Source organism: Megalobrama amblycephala, linkage group LG24 (assembly GCF_018812025.1).
Source record: "Megalobrama amblycephala isolate DHTTF-2021 linkage group LG24, ASM1881202v1, whole genome shotgun sequence".
Taxonomy (NCBI): domain Eukaryota; kingdom Metazoa; phylum Chordata; class Actinopteri; order Cypriniformes; family Xenocyprididae; genus Megalobrama; species Megalobrama amblycephala.
The window spans coordinates 6,809,624-6,831,191 of NC_063067.1; the positions used below are offsets into that span (position 1 = coordinate 6,809,624).

At 39.7% G+C, this 21,568-nt stretch overlaps 1 protein-coding gene across 1 annotated transcript; it reads right to left on the reverse strand.

The window, feature by feature from the left end:
- Window positions 1-1,421: 1,421 nt before the first annotated feature.
- On the reverse strand, window positions 1,422-20,766 carry LOC125260041 (tripartite motif-containing protein 16-like protein). Its single transcript, XM_048178159.1, has 3 exons — window positions 20,273-20,766; window positions 3,382-3,417; window positions 1,422-3,186 (listed from the first exon to the last, which is right to left on the reverse strand). The coding sequence occupies exons 1-3, from the start codon at window positions 20,676-20,678 to the stop codon at window positions 2,636-2,638; spliced, it is 993 nt and encodes a 330-aa protein (XP_048034116.1). The 5' UTR covers window positions 20,679-20,766; the 3' UTR covers window positions 1,422-2,635.
- Window positions 20,767-21,568: the final 802 nt, after the last annotated feature.

Below are 21,568 nucleotides of genomic sequence, written 5' to 3' on the forward strand. Positions count from 1 at the left end.
TCAGGTAGGCTGTGAAAAAAAACTTCTGTGATGTCTCAAGCTCATCATGGTATATGAAACATACAGAAAAATTTTATTACAATATAAAATAATGGTTTTATATTATACTTTAAAATATAATGTATTTCTGTGATGCAAAGAGTCTGAATATAGGCTTTTAGTTTAAAAGCATGCACATTTGGAGAAATATAGGATTCTCATATGTTTATGTCAATTTTCTATACAGAGGAGTTATTTTTTATTTAATATTCATTGTTATCTCTATGAGCGCTGGTGTTTGCAATTCATACTGCAGCCGGAGGGCGCTCTGTGCATTTTAGTCCACAAATTCACCTAAGAAGAAGACGATATTCCATGAATGGTGTTTACCAATTCATACTACAGCCGGAGGGCGCTAAAGAAACAAAAACTCACTTAAAACTTATCAATAGAAGAAAACAAACAGGAATTTACTGAATGTCTTCCAGAGATCGCTAACCATGGCTTTTTCATCCAGATAAACAATTTTCAAGGCAATAAATACACGATTGAGATGATGAATGCATGTGTTGTCTCTGAATTTGCCTGTGAATAGCGCTGGCTCCGTGGGTGTGGCCGCATTAGTGGGTAATGAGCTGAATCACGGACTTCTGACATGGCTCTCTTTTCATACAGATTACATAAACACAGAATGTTTGTTTTCGATTTGACTTGCACGATTTAAAACCTGACATTTCAACGTTTTGTTAGACATAAGTATGAATTTTTTGTGATTAGTATTCACTAAGTTACAGTTCATTTTCTGAGAACTATCAGATTGGACTTCGTTCAGAGGGAGATGAGAGATCACGCATCATGTTAGTTTTCTTTATTTTACAAAAAGCACAACATTTTGTTTTTACTCTGAGTGTATACAAATAAAAGGAGATATTCTATAGTTTCAATTGATGTATTACTTATGTTTCTATGACAAAAAATGACAGAGTATTTTAAGTCTGTTTTGCTGCAATGTGAAAAAAAACCTGCAAAACGCGCCGGCGCGTTTTTAGACCTCAGAGTGTTAATAAACGTAATTTCGGGAGGAGTACGCCCATCTAATCTTCCAATTAATACCGAGGTATAAAACCAGCATCTTACCTCTTCCTGTTGTTAGTTCTTTTGGCATCCCTCCTCCTCCTTTTGTACTAATTTTTGCCTGTTATAGGGGGGCAATCGGAGCTCGAGTAGGATATTCTTTCCGAGCCCCTCTACAGCAAGCCAAATCTGTTTACCACTTACGCTAAGATTATATGGGCACACAAACTCGTGAATCACATCAACTGCAGACACTGTTGAGCAATTTACAGTCAAGAAATGAATTAATACAATTATTATATTTGATTTACTGACAATAGGAATAAACGTAACCATCACAATAAATAAACACACACATACAAGTCAACAACACATGAAACAATGCTTTATTCAAATTTATTGATCTAACAATCACGTGTTTACAGTCCTGCTGCATCTCGACATGTCAGAATCTCATGAGAATCAGTACATCACTCGGGTAATTCTTGCTACTCTTTTATGATCACTGAGGTTTCTGACACACTTATTCTCTCGCCTACTGCTTTTCTCCTACTATATAGTAGAGAAGTAGATGGTTTCAGACTCTTTCAGTCAGATTGTCTCAACTCTCATATTTAACGGCTCTGACCAATAGTTGTTCTCACTGTCCAATGACAGCGCGTGTTACATTTACAGTGACAGAGGATTGGCTCTTCAGACTGAGGTGAAAGTTGATTGGTTGCTCCACGTGTGTCCTGACCAATGGCGTTTTAAACTCAATTGACAAATGGATAAAGAAAAGCAATTTGCCAATGCTTTTTTAAAAAGAGATTTAAAATGATTTTACATGAATCAAATAAACAGTTTTAAGTTTGTGTATTTATTCAAACATGTAAAAACGTCCATTAATGTTTGAATGATTAAATTGATGAATTGATTGTTGATGTTATTTTTCAGTGGGTTAGTGGATCTAAATCTTTAAATGTCACTCCTGCTCCTCATAACGACACCACATGACACAATATACATGAAAACTGAGTTCAACATTTATTACAATATTTCAACATTTATTTCATCATGTGATTTTGAGTCATTTGGTCCTCCATACAGTATTGACACAAATACTTCAGCTACAGTCATATTTGCATTATATCTCAGTTAATACCTGTTCAAATCACTTCAGCAAAGTCTGCACATTTTCACGTTTTAGTGAATAAAATAACTGATTTATGATCCATAATAATTCAACAGTAGTTACAGTAAATATATTTAATGAAGTGAGATGATGAATGTCATATTTGATGATGTCAGAATGATCATATTTCACACGATGATTCATATTCATCATCAATTCATATCTGATTCATGATTGGAGCACAAACACTAGAGGAACATCACATGACTGATGACAGTCACATGTTCTTCATCAATTTATTGTGTCGTGATATTTCAGTATTAATGTAATGAAGAGACTCTATAACATCTGATTCATCATCAGCTCAAAGCATTATGGGTAGAGTCTCAAAGCATTATGGGTAGAGTCTCTCTGTTCTGATTCATCATCAGCTCAAAGCATTGGGTAGAGTCTCTCTGTTCTGATTCATCATAGTTTCACTGATGATCCATAACTAACCCAAAACCCAGGATAGAGAGGTTGAGTGAATGTGGTCTGGACTGTGTGGATGAGGATCATTGTGTCTCCAGAGACGCTGTAGAAGGACTGAGTTCCTGCACTGTGATCCACATACACTCCTGTTCTATAGTAATTCTTCCCATAGTCTCCTGTTCTACTGATGATGGGCTTTACAGGGAGTTTAGTGTCTATCTTATTGTGTCTGAATGAGTAACTGGAGGAATAGCAGATCAAACTCCAGGACTGATCATTAGTTCCAAACGAACACTCATTACCCACTCCCTTCCTGCTGATGCTCTTATATGACACTGATATATACACACCTTCACTCCACTCAATCTCCCAGTAACAGCGTCGATCACTCACACTCTCTCTACACAACACCTGAGGAAGATCAAATCTGTCTGGATGACGGGGATACGACTGAAGCTCTGGGTAAGTGCCAGTAATCACTGTGTTGCTCTCAGACAGACGGATGTATTTACTCACTGTGTTCAGATCTAGAGTGAGCTGACGGGAATCTGATGGAGATAAAACACATCACAATCAGGAATCATCAATCTGATCTTTTAATGTATCTGAACTCTTCATGTTCAGTATTTCAGCAGTTGAGCAGATATCCTGTGAAAATCATCATTATCATGATCAACTCTAAATCTCTTCTGTCGTGTTTTCTCACTCAGTTAGTTTCTCTGCTTGTTTTCTCAGTGACTTACATTGTAGGAAGTCGTTCCTGGTCCAAGAAACAATGTCTGTGGAAATCAAGAGACATGAAGAGTGTGATTATCATGTCAGGAGAAAATGATCCCTGCACCCATCGCTCACACATGCAGAAATCCTCCAACACAGAAGATATTTAGAGAAATGCCTCTGCTGTTTCCTGACACAGACACTACTGAGGGTTTGATATTATTGACACGTCACTATATTTGATTTGTCTTCTGTAGACATGAACTGATCAGAGGGAACAGGATCAACTTTCACTTTGGTCCCCATACAGAGAAATCATATCGCTTCATAAGACTTGGATTAAACTTCAACCTCCTTAGTAATGTTCTTCAGAGAGACTCTGATCAATCAATAAATGTCTCCTGCTCAATCATTTGATTAGCCGACAGTATATTATAATTCTACTGTTTATTATGAAGATTACTGAATACATGAAAGACACATTTCAGCTTCAGTTATTAAAATCATAAAACTTGTGTCTTGGTTTAAATTCTTCTAATAACATATTTGGTATCATCAGTATTTGAATTTGTGATTTTAACAGTAAATCCGGGCTACAGTAGACTCATGTTAGTGCTGTTAGAAGTGACGCAGTGTTTGACGAGTCGATCTCTCCTTCAGTTCACCAGATTGAACCGATTTCTGCGGCTGTTCCCTCCTTACATTAGCAACATTTTGATTACAATGGTACACATTATTTCACACTGGTTATGCCTCTCAGATAATCTAGCAGCAATAAACAAAGCCTGATATTAATTGTTATTATTATATGATCTACAGTTCCATAGATGTTTAATGTAGAATATAAACTAAATTGTTTAGAGTTGTAAATTATGTAAAATAACGTCTAGGTTACTATTGTAACCCCTGTTCCCAGAAGGAGGGAACGGAGACGTTACGTCGATACTAACGTAATGGGGTCTTGCCTGGGAGCCCAATCACCTCCAAGGGAACAAAACAAGCCAATGGGAATTGGCCTGTGAGATTTACATGCCGGGCCCCTCCCCCGGCATCCGGGTATAAATAGGGCCGGCATACTCACCTTCATTCATATTTTTGCTGAGGAGCCGAGATAAGTATCTGGCCGCTCAGCATTACAGTGGAGAGGTCGAAGCTGCTGTTCCTTACCCACGGGGAAGAGTGCTTTGGAAATCAATTCCCACGTTTTCAGCCATGACCAAAACGCCAGGAAAACGTTCCCCGAGGAGGGGAAAGCTACGGAGACCACACCCTGCCCGAAGGGAAGTAATGTGTGGAAAACACATATGGACTGGCCTGAGGACAGTAACGCATATGGAAGATCTCTGATGTAGGTCCTACCTTCCGGGAGGAACATACTAGCAATCAGAGACAGGGCAAAACAAAGCCGCCCAGGGAAAGACACGGGTTTACCATCAGGGAAACCGTACCGTGGACAGACACATATGGGATTACCCGAGGGGAATCACAGCATATGGGCATCTAGCCCAGTACAAGGGCAGACCAATTGGGCATACACATGAGTACTGGACCTAGCGCCGGACGCCTCCGTCGCGTCTGGCTGCCGCAGGATGCAGGATGAACTCCACAGGGTTCACCATTACGGGGAACTGAACTGAGGAGCAGGAAAAGTGCTCGCATTCCCTCTCCCGAGGGAAATGGCACAGCAAGCGAACACCCATGGCTATCTATGAGTAGACGGCACACGGGTGGACACCGGTTCCACTCGGAGATTATAATATCTCGCGAATGTATTCGGTGTCGCCCAGCCTGCAGCTCTGCAACAGAGGCACCAAGCGCCAACGCCCAGGAATAAGCAACACCCCGAGTGGAATGAGCTCGCAACCCAAGGGGGCACGGCTCGCCTTGCGACTGGTACGTCAAGGCGATGGCATCCACTATCCAGTGGGCCAACCTCTGTTTGGAGACAGCCTTCCCCTTCTGCTGACCTCCAAAACAGATAAAGAGCTGCTCAGAGCTTCTAAAGCTCTGCGTGCGGTCCACGTAAACGCGCAGGGCACGAACGGGACACAGCAACGCAAAGGCTGGGTCTGCCTCCTCCGGGGGCAGTGCTTGCAAGTTCACCACCTGGTGCCTGAAGGGAGTGGTGGGAACTTTGGGCACATATCCAGGCCGGGGTCTCAGGATAACGTGAGAGTAGTCCGGCCCGAATTCCAGGCACGAATCGCTGACCGAAAATGCCTGCAGGTCCCCAACCCTCTTGAAGGAGGTGAGCGCGTCAGGAGCACTGTCTTGAGAGACAGATGTTTCAGCTCAGCTGACTCAAGGGGCTCGAAGGGAGCTCTCCGTAGGCCCGAGAGGGGAACAGAGAGATCCCAGGAGGGAATGAGGCGAGGCCTAGGGAGATTTAACCTCCTGGCGCCTCTAAGAAACCTGATGATCAGGTCGTGCTTTCCTAGTGACTTGCCATCGAGCACATTGTGATGCGCTGCGATGGCGGCCACATAGACCTTCAGGGTGGAAGGGGACAGCCTCCGTTCCAAACCCTCTTGAAGGAAGGAAAGCACAACACTGACCGGGCATTTCACTCAACGAACAGACTCCACTTCATGGCATAAGCGTGGCTCATAGAGGGGGCTCTGGCCGAAGTGATGGTGTCGACTACCGCGGACGGTAGGCCACTCAAGTCTGCCGCGTCCCGTCCAGGAACCACACGTGGAGGTTCCACAGATCGGGACGCGGGTGCCATATGGTGCCCTGCCCCTGAGAAAGGAGGTCCATCCTCAGGGGGATGCGCCAGGGATGGGCTGTCGCGAGGAGCATGAGTTCCGGGAACCAGGTCCGGTTGGGCCAGTACGGCGCAACTAGCAAGACCTGCTCCTCGTCCTCCCTGACCTTGCACAGTGTCTGTGCAAGGAGGCTCACTGGGGGAAACGCATATTTGCGTAGGCCCCGGGGCCAGCTGTGTGCCAGTGCATCCGTGCCGAGGGTCCCCTCGGTCAGCGAATAAAACATCTGGCAATGGGCCGACTCCAGAGAGGCGAACAGGTCTACCTGTGCCTCCCCGAATCGGCTCCAGATCAGCTGAACCGCCTGGGGGTGGAGTCTCCATTCCCCCGGGAGCGTGAGCTGTCGTGAGAGCGCGTCGGCCGCACGATTGAGCTCGCCCGGGATGTAGGAGGCACGCAGTGACCTGAGTCGGCGCTGACTCCACAGGAGGAGATGGCGGGCGAGTTGCCACATGTGACGAGAGCGTAGACCACCCTGGTGGTTGATGTACGCTACAGTCGATGTGTTGTCCGTCCGGACCAGTACATGCTTGCCCTGCAGCAGCGGTCAAAACCGGCGCAGAGCAAGGAGTACTGCTAGCAACTCTAGGCAGTTGATGTGCCAGTGGCGATGGGGTCCTGTCCAGGAGCCCGACGCCGACTGACCACTGCATATGGCACCCCAGCCGGTGGTGGAGGCATCTGTTGTAACCACAACATGCCTGGACACTTGTACTAGGGGCACACTGGCCATGAATTGGCGGCCATCCTTGCCCGGGCCGCCGCGGGCATCGGTCTCGCGTGGCCGCCAATTCAGAGTCCGCCTCAGACTGAGCGACCACCCCTGAGGGCGGAAGTTCGGAGTCATCGTCGTCCTCTGAATCAGCAAACCCACTCCCCGATGCAGCGAGCGACATCTGATCCTCCTCCGGAGCGCTGAAAGTGACACTGGGCACCCCCGAGGAGGGCCCCGCAGCAGCAGCCGGCAGCTCGACGGCACATGGCATTGCGGAGGAGTGGGAGGTTCGTGGGGGCGGACCCGACGAAGTGGCTCCCACTGTAATCCTCAGATCTCCCAGAGTACTAACCTGGCCAGCGGCCGCTACAGCCGCTGGGGCTGGGGTAGTAGCAGAGGGGACTCTCACTTCCGTGTTAAAGAAGGAGAGTCGTGATCTCAATGCCAACATGGACATGTCCTCGCAATGAGGGCATGTACCATCCACGAGCGCTGCCTCAGCGTGGGGTTTCCCCAGACACGTGAGACAGCGATCGTGGCCGTCAGAGGAAGTCAGGAAACGCCCGCATCCAGAAACACATGGACGAAAAGACATTTTGAAAAAGATGCTGATCGGCCGTGCTTGCTCTTTTAGTACACCTCACCAACCGAAGCACACAGGGATGAGTGCAGCATCGTCCTGTGGGCAGCGTGCCGTCACACCCACCGCTGAGCGTGCCTTCCCAACCAGCTGGAGAGATACGAGCAGCCACCCGAGAACAGACAGTCGAAGCAATTAAAATTGCTGTTTGCTCTCTCAGTTCAGAAATTCACTCTTTGAGGAGGTGAAAGGATGATCAGCCGATCGGCTCCAAAGCAAAAGTATGAATGAAGGTGAGTATGCCGGCCCTATTTATACCCGGATGCCGGGGGAGGGGCCCGGCATGTAAATCTCACAGGCCAATTCCCATTGGCTTGTTTTGTACCCTTGGAGGTGATTGGGCTCCCAGGCGAGACCCCATTACGTCAGTATCGACGTAACGTCGAACGTGACTGACTGAATGGGAACTAAATTATAGGATCAGATCAGGGGTCGAGAACTGCGCTGACGCCATATTCAACAATGAATGAATTCAAGGCAACAATGGCTGAAAAGATATATTTTTATTTTTTTTAATTTAATTTTGTATGATCTACATAGGGCTATAAATGTTTAATATAAAATATTTATTATGAAATGATACATTATAATATAAGGTTCCAGTTTAATAATACAAAAATACAGAAAATGGTTTTTATTTAAAAAAAGACAACGTTCCTTCTGTACATTTACAATTTGAGCACATCTCTCACCGTCTGGTTGACGCACACAAGAGCATCCTTTCAACGATTCAGTCGCTGTTCTGACACTGTTGTGCTCATGTCTTTCAATTCATAACATTAACAGAGTAAATAAAATAAATTACTTACTTTATGTGACATTTATCATCAAAATCCCCCCTAAAAGGAATCCCAAAGTCTATAAAGTCTTCGGCTTGAATGCTTCACGCTTGCACGTGTCTAGGTGCTAGCAGCTTTTAGTCGAGGTAAGGCATTTTAACTTGTAGGGTATACGTGTAGGGTTTCTATAGAGCTAGATTCGGCTACGCGTAATTTGTTGTTTGCACAACACTCTGTGATGTGGGTGCTGCTATCAGACTTTCAGAGGTGTCTGCTCTCCACGCTCTGTTGCCATGCGCTGCCAGGAGGCCAATGCCAGCCTGCAACACGATCAGAATGGAGCAGAATTCTAACCGTGCTGCAAGTCCGCATTGAGAACTCCAGTGTGGTCACGCATAACTCACAAATCACAACAGCACATCACTTCACAGACAGTGGTGGATTGCTAGTTAGGTAAGCTAGAATTTACACCACAGATTCGTTGCATGTGTTTCATATGTGCAGTCCAGCGCATTAATATGAATACGGTGACGGAACGAACAGTAAAAAGGCCTTTAATCGGTGACTGGTGAGTCTCGCCCAGAACACCATTACAAACGCTGTAGTGAGATTTCTTCGTCACACAGGTAAATTTATGTTGCTTAATCTGGAATTCCGTCATCAGAAAAAAAGGCTTATGCATTTACAGCTGAAAGTGGGGGTTTCTTCGCCCAAATTCAGGTTAATTTATTCTAATACCCTTTGTATGCGCTGCTTATCTGAGATCCCATCGTCAGAAAAAGACTTAAGAGAATGCACATTCAAGCCCCAGTTTGTGCATGTATAAGATGTTAACAAAAATTATGCCAAAACACATGATTGATTACTGGTCCATCTGCAAACAATTGCTTAAAATGATGCCATGGGTGTATATCACAAACATAACATTTACTTAGTTTTATTTCAAATCCAAATGTTGTTACTGAACATGGCATGTCATCATTGCTATTCTCTTTGTATAGGCCTACACTGTATTTCATAGATGTCACATTTAAACGCACTACATTTAAACATTTTATTCAATTCATTACTTTAGATTTATATAAAGTAATACTTTTGATTTTTATATTATGTTGCTCATGCAAGTGGCAAAACATTTAAACATAAGCTGTATGTAAAAATCACAAACATTTTAAAGTAAAACTAAAAATAGACAAAAACAGCCGACTCTTGTCTTTTATTTCCTTTAAAATCTTTTTACAAGAAATCCCTCAGGTCATAAAGAATTTTGTTTTTCCACCTTCATGAAGAGACGAGTGCTATTCACTCTAAAAAATAAAACATTGGTTCAACAAAAAAAAAAAAATATGTTAACGTTTTCCACTAGAATTTTTAACTTAAGCCAATTGGGAGAATTACATTAATTCAAAGCAATATTTTGAGTTGATCCAACATAATGTTTTAAGTAAGGTGAAGACGGTTTTTGGACACAATAAAACACACCGCTTGTCACTATGATGGTAAATCTCCAAAAACCCACATTAACAGAAACTCATTTTAATTCTGCGCGGTGGAGTGCAGAAAAAAATAGACTGCGTAAATGATCGCTGCACTTTGCGCTTGTGGAACGCACTGCCGGACTGCATCCATGTGCTGCGGTGTGAAGTGTGAACGCTCTAATCCGTTAAAGACCCCCTGTGGTGAAAATCTGCAAAAACTGCACAGACTTCCCTTATCAGTTAGAAATGCAGTTTCCAAAGAACTTTGCCGTTTGCAAAATGAAGGCATCATTGAAAGTGGGTGTCCCCTATTGTGGTGACAACAAAGAAAAATGGGTAAATTCGTTTATGTGTGGATTTGCGGGAGCCGAACCGGGCAGTAATAATCGACAGCCATCCACTCCCACACATGGAGGATTTATTCACTGAACTGAAGGCGGACAGAATGTTTTCCAGCATCGAGCTGAACAATGCATACCTCCAACTGATGTATCACAAGGACAGCCGAGATCAAACGGATTTTAGCACTCATGAAGTGTTGTTTCGCTTTCGTCGGGTACCATATAGCTTGGGCTCTGTGCTGGCAGCTTTTCAAAAAATTATGGTTACAATACTGAAAGGCCTTCATGGGATTCAGAACTACTAGATGATGTAATTGTGTATGGACGCACTGCAGCTGAATATGATCGCAAACTGCAGGCTGTTTTAACAACACTACAGCACGTGGGTCTTAAAATGAATCGAGCAAAATGCAAGTTCAGCTGCAGAAGCCTTCCTCACTTGACACATCATTCCTGCGCAAGGCGTACAACCCAATGACTGCCATATTCAGACTATATTGTAAGGACCAGCTCCCACTGACGCAGCCAAATTACGCTCATTCTTAGGACTGACGTCCTGGTATTCACACTTTGTCTTATAGGCTCCACTTCCGAAGAGTAATTTGGCACAGTGTTTCTCAAACTTTTTCTGCCTTTCCCCACTTTGGAGGTAGGGAAGGGATAGGGAAAAATAGAGTAAACTTTATAATTACTTATACTATGTGCGTCTGATATGAATAAAACAAGTTGTCAGTTATAATCATCAAAATTAAAAGAAATAAACATTTGAAATATATCAGTCTGTGTGTAATGAATGAATATAATATACAAGTTTCACTTTTTGAATGGAATTAGTGAAATAAATCAACTTTTTGATGACATTCTAATTATATGACCAGCACCTGTAGACCCATACACTAAACCAAATGCAGTATGAGCCGGAAAGAGAATTGATTAGTTCATCTTTCGGGTCTCCGGGTTGTTCATTTTTTTGTCCCGTGACGTGACAACATTGGCTAGAGAAATTAGTTAATTTGCAACCTTCCTTACAAATGGGTGCATGGTAATTATTTTTTATTATTTTTTATTATAATTATTATTTACTCTTACAGTTACGTGATGCATTTCTGGTCTCAAATTGTTGCTTTTAATTTCTGTTATGATGGTACTTTTCCATAACACTGAATGTGGTAATAAAGAGTTGGTTATGCTTTAATTCTCTTTCCGGCTCAGACTGCACTGGTTTAGGGTATGGGTCAGAGAATTCAAATGTCACTAAAGTGCTGTTCATTCACCTCTGCGTTCAAACACGCGAGCCGTGTGTATGTTTCTCCCAGCACAGCAGCACATGAGTGTTGTTTGTATTTTGCTCGCGATGTGGTCAGAACTCATATACAGAATAAAGTATCTGTGTTTAAAGTTATTATAGACATATAACATTCTCCAGCACAAAACATTAACCAGCACTGTGTAGTACACATATCAAGTCTTCTTCCAATGAATTATATGTGCAAACTGGACACTGATACAGTGGTGTAGCCTATCTGAACGCGACGGCACGATTATTCTAATAGACAAAAGACTGATTTTGAGACTGCAGTGCTCGTAAATGTAATCAAAGTAGCCTATTATTAACCCTATTAAATATTATTTCGCATTTCTCCCTTGTGCTTGGGAGTTTGTTGTCATTTTCTCCATGCTCATATATATTAATATTCATTATTGTGTATAATGAGTGTGTTCTATGTCTCTGCTCAATTGTATCTGAAATAAAGGAAGATATCATGAAACTAATGATTGTGTTGCGTTCAAAGGTGTTTAGATTATTACGTTAATAGTGTTTTTTTTTCCAGTGTAAGTTTGATTTGAGTCAGGATCATGTGGTAATTCTTTATTAATTACCAATGGGTTCCTAAAATCTTCACTTTAGAATACAGTTTAATTTAACAGATAATTTCTGCAGAATGATCTAATACTTCTTTATTAATTACTAATGAGTTCCCTGTATTTTCACTTTCCTTCAGTCATTGCCTTACATACTGGAATTTACTCAATGGCAATGTGAAATGCTGAGGAAAACAGACACACTTACAGTACTGTATATGAAATATAAAAACTAATATGAGGTAAGTTGGCTGTGAAGGCATTTAGAGTGGGGGTTTGGTTCATTTCCAAAATGATTTCTTACAGAACACATTCACAAAACAATTATTAACCACACAGGCAAAAACCTCTATAAAGTTTATTGTATTTAATTAATATCTATTTTTCATAATACTACTACTGATAACATTAGTAAATAAGAAAGGGTCACAACTCAATGTAATTGTTTTTGTTCATTAGTACTTCATAGTTATGTTTCCTAGTAGATTAGTAGATAATTAATAGTTCTTCAGGAGTTATGACAGAATTAATTAGTTATTGACTAGCTAATTGTTACTTAACAAAATCATAAGATTCTATTTCATACTGATTAGTTAACACATCTTCATTAGTAGTTAACAGTAGTGAATTAGGTGTTAATGAAGAATTACCTATTAGTTCTTCAGTAATTTCTTATTAGTTATGCAGTAAGAAACAGTGCTATAAAGTGTTACCGAACTGTGATATCGTCTTGTTGTTTTGGCTTGTGACTGACAGTGTAGGCTATATCTCACAACTGTGACTTTGTCTTTATTATTACTTACTTTATGTAACATTTATCATTGTGTCTGTAAAAACACTTGAAAGAAAATTGCTAATAAATTAGTTAAGTTCAAATATTTATTTGCATACCTGTATAATCAGCTGTTCGGAGCACCAAAGTCACTTGACTTCAGCAGTTTGGCACGCGATCCGAATCATGATTCGATACACTGATTCATTTATGATCCTAAGCTTCCTGAAGCAGTGTTTTAAAATCGGCCATCACTAAATAAGTTGTTATTTTGTTTTGTTTTTTGGCACACCAAAAATATTCATATAGTCATATTCAGTAGTCAACATATTTTGTTGCTCCTGGAACAACATTCTAGTCTGAAAATTTAATCTTAACCCTATTCCTACCCCTAAACCTAACCCTACCCATAAGTTATCCCAAAAATCAGAGGGAAATGATAGATGAATAACACTGATGTAAAAGCATCAATTCATGATTTTAAGCCTAAACTTGACATAATCTGTAAACTTGTCCCTCAAATCTGATTGGTTGATTTGAATGTTGTTCCAGGATCAACAAAAGTGTTGACCCAGGAACATGTTGAACTCAGCAATATCAGGTTATGCCCTATGCGTACCTATTTCTATGACGTTTATTTCTGCACTGAAGAAAGCCCTGTGATCTGTGTACATTTTGATCATTTCATTTCCTATTTGGAATTGGAATAACGAGAAATGAAAAGACGGCTCGTTTATTTGATTTTTGTTTAATGTAACCCTTTCAAGCGTGAGTGTGTTTTGTTGTTTACAAACATTTATAAATGATTTTTATCTTGATCCATAACGCGGGCGCCGCCATCTTAGTTTTTCTCGCAGTTCACAGAGTACAGAATGTGAATTCATCAGTTTCTCCTGAATACATATAACAGTAAGTGTCTGGTGAACAGGAAGAATAACAGAGTAAACTTTATAGTTACTTAGGCCCATTGTGTGTGTCTGATATGATTAAATGTCGACAAATTATATTTTAATGTATTGTTATTGCTGCTTCCACTGATGTCTGACATCAGTGTGTATTGTGCAAACTTTAAATGTGTTGTTTTACTGGTGTTTATGCATATTTAAATGTCCAAAACCTTAAAAAAACATTACTTGGCTAAAAACACTGCATATGACAAGTGCTGAGTGCGTTTGTCTCGCAGTCAAAGCGCAAAAGCACAATTTGAATCTGGCAGTTATGTGCCCAACATACTAAATCCCATATGTGGGACCGTACGGCCAGGGGCACAGAAATAAACACCCCATATGTGGGACCGTACTGCTCAAAGGGTTAATTAAAGCTGCAGTAAGGAGTTTTTAGAAAACATTGAGCACGGCCCTTTCATCTGATCAAATCGCGCCGTCTTCAGGACGGCCTTATTTCTGCCAGGTAGAATAAGAGTCGGTACGGCATTGTCAAATCGCCCCACTTTATAAGCTTTTGAAGTGAAAAAAGTTTATATAATATAAATAAAAGTAAAATGTTTATGATGAATGGGCATCAAGAATCCTTGATAAATCCGTAAAAATCAATCATGACCTTGAGAACATGTCCATAACATGTCATGTGTTTGCATTGGTGATAATTTATATCTAATTTCTTAATTTTGTTCATGGAGATAACATGAACAGTGTGTCATGATGTAGTTTGCTGACATCTACCGGAAAACAAACATTTAAAATTAAAATAACTTTTAAAATAAAATTTTAAAAGTTATTTAAAATAAAATTTTAAGAACAGCCACTAGTTGGCTGAACAGCATCACTCATTTTGCACATATCTATTTTTATAGGTATCTTTTCACTAGTTTTCATCTAGATTTGTGTTTAGACATTGTAACAATATATGATCACTGAAGTATTTATTTATATTATTTATTTATGTAGTTATGTCACAAATACAGTCAATCCTGAACATGGTGTTGTGTGTGTTTGTTCTCTATTGTGGATGTGTTATAATTTTGGTGCATTTTGGTTGCATGCATTGTTGTTATGATAAAATAATGTTTTGCTCATTACATTTGACATTGTATCGACCAATTCATACAGAGCCAGATCAGCCTCAAAAATAATATATTTACAAAATAAAATTCATAAATGCACAGCACAATACTACGGAGGCCCTAAAGTGGTGGAAAGGAAAGCTCAGTGTGTTCGGTCCGTGTATCTTTTGGTCATTTGTTTTTTGATTTAATATTGAAATCGGAAAATGTAAAAAACGTATCAGTTACGACTGTAACCTTTGTTTCCTCAAGAGGGAACGAGACATTGCATAGAAAATGACGCATTATTAGCCGAACATTTTTATAATCTCCAATTCAAATCAAGAATCATGCATTGTTGTTACGATAAAATAATGTTTTGCTCATCACATCATCCAATTCATACAGAGCCAGATCAGCCTCAAAAATAATATATTTACAAAATAAAATTCATAAATGCACAGCACCCCAGCCAACATGTCCATATGGGCCCCACATGGGTTTTATCTGGGCTATATGGGCATCATCTGGGCATGGGTTCAGAGTGGGCACATTGATGGGCTGAATGTGGGCCCCATTTTGAATACATTTTGGGGCCCAGTTAGGTTGCCCACATTGTTAATTTGAGGGTCCCATAAGGGCCACATTTGGGCTTTATTTAGAATTGTAAAATTTTGTTTTTTACAGTTGTTTTTGTACAATTATGGGTAACAGCTTAACCCTAACAACTGGTTACATTTATTCAATTTTTAGTATTTCATGTTTTATAGCCTATATATACAGCTATGGAAAAAATTAAGAGACCACTCCAAGTTCAGAAATCAATGTTAAGTGGTCTCTTAATTTTTTCCATAGCTGTATATAAAATATTTTTTTTTAAATCTAAAATCTACCCAGCCAACATGCATGTGGGACCCATGTGGGTTTTTGATGGGCTGTCACTTGGGCCCTGCATGGGCAACCCAAGTGGGGCCCATAGAATTTTGTCCATCGTCTCCACACAGGCCCCATGTGTGTTAGCCCATAGGGGCACATGATGGGTCCATAGTGTGCTCTAAGTGGAGCTCAATTGTGTGTTCATTATAGGGGCCCACATGGTTCACATATGGGTTCTAATAAATGGGGCCAATATGGGCCACATACAGAACCCTTATGGGTCCCAAAAGGGTGATAACACTGGACCCACAAATGGCCCCTCTATAGGGTTTTGTGGGACCACAGTGGGTGAGAACTGGGCCCCATTTATATTTCTTTTTTATTCCTGTAGGTGAAATTAATGTGCTTTAATGTGCTCATTTGCAAAAGAAACTTATGTTTTAGTAAACCTGTACCTGACTTAATATAATTTAAATTACATGAGAAAATATTTGTACTGTGAAGAAAATGACTTTCAACTAATTTTTTGTAAACCACCTTTTTATTGATCATAAGAAGAAAAATAAAAGTACAATAAAACAGGATAAGAGCATTGAAAATTCTTCAGTCCATCACTCCTGGGTTGGGGCAGACCCATCAGCTTCATATCTAAAGAACAATAATGAGGGGAAAAACAGAAAAGGCAATTATTTTAAAATGCTATCAAATCAGGAGCACTCTCTTAAAAAGCATGCATGATTATGATCAAGCCATGCCAGTACTTTATATTTCTGTCCAAATAACTAAACTGACAGGTAAAGGGATTTCTACTACTAAAAGGAATATGAACAAGTTAAAGTGACTTTACAAAAGCACATTACAAAAACAACACAACATAAATATAAGATGATAAATAAAGCGGCATTTAACAACTTTAACATTACTGAATTTAATTTAACTTTCAAAAGCTGTTTTTATTATACATTGCAACTGTTAACTTTAAACTATTTTTAAACACAAAGTAATGTGCACGTGTATTTTTTTTTTTTTATGTATTCATATCTTGTAACACGTGTGTGTGGAAATTGCTGCGTTATGACTGTGGAACTTTTGTGGACGTTTAAAATTGTGCAAAACCATCTCGCACCCTGCTGAGGCCCTGTTATAAAACATACAAACAGTATTACTTTAATTTAACATGAATAGTTACCATGTTAATACCTTGAAACCGATAACGATGTTTATTTTGGTATGTGATGATAATGGCGCTCTGAAACACTTGCAGTCATGCGTCATTGCGTCATGCGATTGTGTCTTTGCATGGCGCAATGACGAATGACTAGTCACGTTGTGTCTTCCCGCCTTCTCATTTAAAAAAAAGAACACAAAACGCCACTGGCAAGCCAGCATCCACTTCAAAACGTCCTACTCTCTCGAAAATCTCAAGGTAAGATATGCATATTTCATTTTATATTAACCAGTAATGTTGTTTTTATATAATTGTATAATTTTTTATAGTTTTTTTTATTAAATTTAGTAAAGTAAGAGTCGAATTTTAACAAACTTAGCGAAGCTAACCGCAATTAAACTACAGCTCAAGTATAAAAAGTAAAATATGTTAATTTTGGCATAGACTGCAATTATTATACGACTTTTCACTATGTTAAGTGTCTCATCGTAATTTTCTACGTTAACTCCCTCAAAACAGCCGAGGGAGTGATGGTGGGAGAGCGCCATTTTAAATTAGTCCACCAAATTAGTCTCTGGTGTGGCAGAGACAGTGAATAACTATCTATTTTGTCGTCGTGCTTAGATGCATCTCTTTTTTGCAGCATAAACATTGTAGCATAAAAGCACCAAGCTACTCCGTGTTCCGGGGACAGTCACGGTTTTTGGTGTAATGTCCCCGACTGGAGCTGCCCCGAAAATGTCCCCGTTTTATAGCTCGCTCAAAACAACCCGCATTGCAAAAAAGCCTGGCCAGCACACAGCGGACTGCTGGTTTATCAGAGCAATTGTGTAGTGATCATGTTCGCCAAGAGAGGGCGATGTGCAGCTACACTTGGTCGCGCGCGCTGCTACTTCATGAAGAACACCTGGATCTGGACCAGATCAGAGCGCCATTATCATCACATATCAAAATAAACATTGTTATCGGTTTCAAGGTAACATGCTAACTATTCATGTTAAATTAAAGTAATACTGTTTGTATGTTTTATAACAGGGCCTCAGCAGGGTGCGCGATGGTTTTGCACAATTTTAAACGTCCGCAAAAGTTCCACAGTCATAACGCAGCAATTTCCACACACACGTGGTAAAAGATATGAATACAAAAAAAATAATAATACATGTGCACATTACTTTGTATTCAAAAATAGTTAAAAGTTAACAGCTTTTGAAAGTTAAATTAAATTCAGTAATGTTAAAGTTGTTAAATTCCGCTTTATTTATCATCTTATATTTATGTTGTGTTGTTTTTGTAATATGCATTTGTAAAGTCACTTTAACTTGTTCATATTCCTTTTAGTAGTAGATATCCCTTTACGTGTCAGTTTAGTTATTTGGACAGAAATATAAAGTACTGGCATGGCTTGATCATAATCATGCATGCTTTTTAAGAGAGTGCTCCTGTTAATGATTTGATAGTATTTTAAAATAATTGCCTTTTCTGTTTTTTCTCTCATTATTGTTCTTAAGATATGAAGCTGATGGGTCTGCCCCAACCCAGGAGTGATGGACTGAAGAATTTTCAATGCTCTTATCCTGTTTTATTGTACTTTTTATTTTTCTTCTTATGATCAATAAAAAGGTGGTTTACAAATTCTGAGTTGAAAGTCATTTTCTTCAGAGTACAAATATTTTATCATGTAATTTAAATTATATTAAGTCAGGTACAGGTTTACTAAAACATGGCTTTCTTTTGCAAATTAGCACATTAAAGCACATTAATTTCACCTACAGGAATAAAAAAGAAATATAAATGGGGCCCAGTTCTCACCCACTGTGGTCCCACAAAAACCCCATAGAGGGGCCATTTGCGGGTCCAGTGTTATCACCCTTCTAGATCCCATAAGGGTTCTGTATGTGGCCCACATTGGCCCCATTTATTAGAACCCATATGTGACCCATGTGGGCCCCTATAATGAACACACAATTGAGCCCCACTTAGAGCACACTATGGACCCATCATGTGCCCCTATGGGCTAACGCACATGGGGCCTGTGTGGAGCCAATGGACAAAATTCTATGGGCCCCACTTGGGTTGCCCATGCAGGGCCCAAGTGACAGCCCATCAAAAACCCACATGGGTCCCACATGGACATGTTGGCTGGGACAATACTACGGAACCCCTAAAGGGACATAGTGGTGGAAAAAATTTGGGATGAGATGAAAAAATATGTATTTTTTTAACTTTTCCCTCGCAAAACATTTGCATTTCCCAAAACCTGTTGTGAGATCTGACAAACACTTCCTGTCTGATTTCCCACAGGCAGTGGTTTAGAAAGCTCAGTGTTTTTTCGGTCCGTGTATCTTTTGGTCATTCGTTTTTTTATTTAATATTGAAATCGGAAAATGTAAAAAACGTATCAGTTACGACTGTAACCTTTGTTTCCTGAAGGGGGAATGAGACATTGCATAGAAAATGAAGCTGTGGAAACCCTCTGCGTGATTGCGTCATGAAGAAACGAAACTGGTGCCGCGTTCGTTCCGTAAGCAGAATAGGAAAGGCGTGGGACATACAGCATAAGCGTTTTGAAGAATGCGGAAACCGGAAGTACGTTCAAGGGCGATATTTTGTGTGTTTTCATCAAAAACTTTAATTTCTTTTTGACTGATGAAAGAAAAACATGGACATCTTGGATGACTTGGTGAGTAAATTATCAGGAAAAGTTTATTTAAAAGTGGACTAATCCTTTAAGAATTTAACTTTATAGATAGCATACATATTTAATAAGATTAGGAAATTAATTCTATATAAAGGTAAAAGAAAAATACCGTGGAAAAATCGTTCGTTTCATAAGAGAAAGTTAATTTCTGACACTGATGGCATTAAATATGAAAACCCTTCATCTCTGGTTTATTGTACAAAGTCTTATTTCAGGGTTTTATTCAATTCAAACAAGTTCACCTTAAAATCATTAGCCTCAGATTCATATTTCACTAAAGTCATATACTGAAACAACCATTCTTTGAGATAATGGCATTATTATATCCATCTGTTGTATGAATAAAAATCATAATAGAACTATAACAGATGAACATTCTTTCCATATCTGTCATATTTCAAGTTCCGCCATTGCCCAAATCTCAGAGTATTGCCTAAAACAAAAGTTATGACATCTGAGTATGATGATTTAAATGGACACAGGTCTGGGCTTCACTATATCTCTGTGCTGTCCAGCGAGTCGAGCAGCATTGCCACACAGATTTTGATAGGTGGTCAGCAATAATAAAACAGGCAGTGAGCCAAAGCTGTTGGCTATTAGGTAGTTGTGAGTGCAGGTGTGAAATAAATTATTATATCTGAGATAAACTAGTATAAGAATAATATTTAAAAGATTTTTAAATATGTATCCAAATTCATGGATACAGAGTCGTTCCCTGAACGAAAAATGAAAAATCTAGTTGAATTTCTTGTTTTTTCATGTTTTTGAAAAAAAAAAAAAATCTGCTTTCAATCACTTTTTTTGAGTGTCGTCTCACCTTGTTTTTCCTTTTTGATTTCTTCAGTCTGAGCTTCACACTTAGCAAATCTGATTTCCAGATCTTGTTTTTCCTTTTTGATTTCTTCAATCTGAGCTTCACTCTTAGCCAGTCTGATTTCCAGATCTTGTTTAATTTCCTCAATCTGAGCTTCACTCTTAGCTAGTCTGATTTCCAGATCTTGTTTTTCCTTTTTGATTTCCTCAATCTGAGCTTCACACTTAGCAAGTCTGATTTCCAGATCTTTAAGTTCCTTCTCTGTGGCTCCAAGTTCCTTCAGTACATCTGTGCATATTTTCAAAGGACAAGTCAATCCTGAGACGGCAGATTCTGACGCGAATATGACATTCGGAGCAAATACAAGACATTTGTACAGAAGCAGAAAAACTGCTACTCTGAACTTCATCCTTAAAGCTTTAGCTAAAGCGTGTTGGAGATGTGTGTGCTGTATCTGTACATTCAGAATGTTACAAATCGAATGCTTTTACACCATAATCTTTAGTCATGCTCACATGATTAACAATTTATCCAATGACAGACAAAATAGCCCACATCATATGACTGTTCCTCAAAAAATATTGTTGTGCTGGCTTAATGTTTTACAAATGTATGCAATGTTGACAGATTAAAGTTGTGTTTTCTTTGGCAGCTTTAATCTTACAAAACACTGAACTTTTGACTTAATAACAGTACAAGCTATCCAGTACTAGACATGCATTCCTCTATGTTTGCAACATGTTTTTTTCTGCATTCACTGTAGTTTGGATTCAGAGAGCCGCACAGTGACGAAACGCGGCTGTTTGAGATCCTGCTGTGCTTATTCCATTAATTCATGTATCATATCGTACAAGGTATAAATAATTTAAATATACATATCAAATACTAGAACATGTGTATGAAGTAGTATTTTAGTTAATTTACTCTTGCCAAGCTCACACACAGAGAGGAAACAGCAACGCAGCTATTTAATTTGTGCTCAATTCATTCAAAGAGTTTACGCTCATTCATTATTGCAGTGACCCTACAGGTTTGTGTATAATACTGTGTTTTCCCCTGACTCTCCTGAAATCCAGCAAACACGACGAGTGACAGTGTCAGTGGAACCGGCTTGTCACTGACTGCTGTTACGTTTCTCTCTGCATTGTGTACAATGAAGACCAGGGCTGGATTTCCCGAAACCTTCTTAACTCTATGTCATTCTTAAATTATACCTTAAGCTGTACCTTAACGTTAATACGTGTTTCCCGAAACGTTCCTAGTTAAGTATACTTTCTGTAAGTCATACTTTCTTAAGGT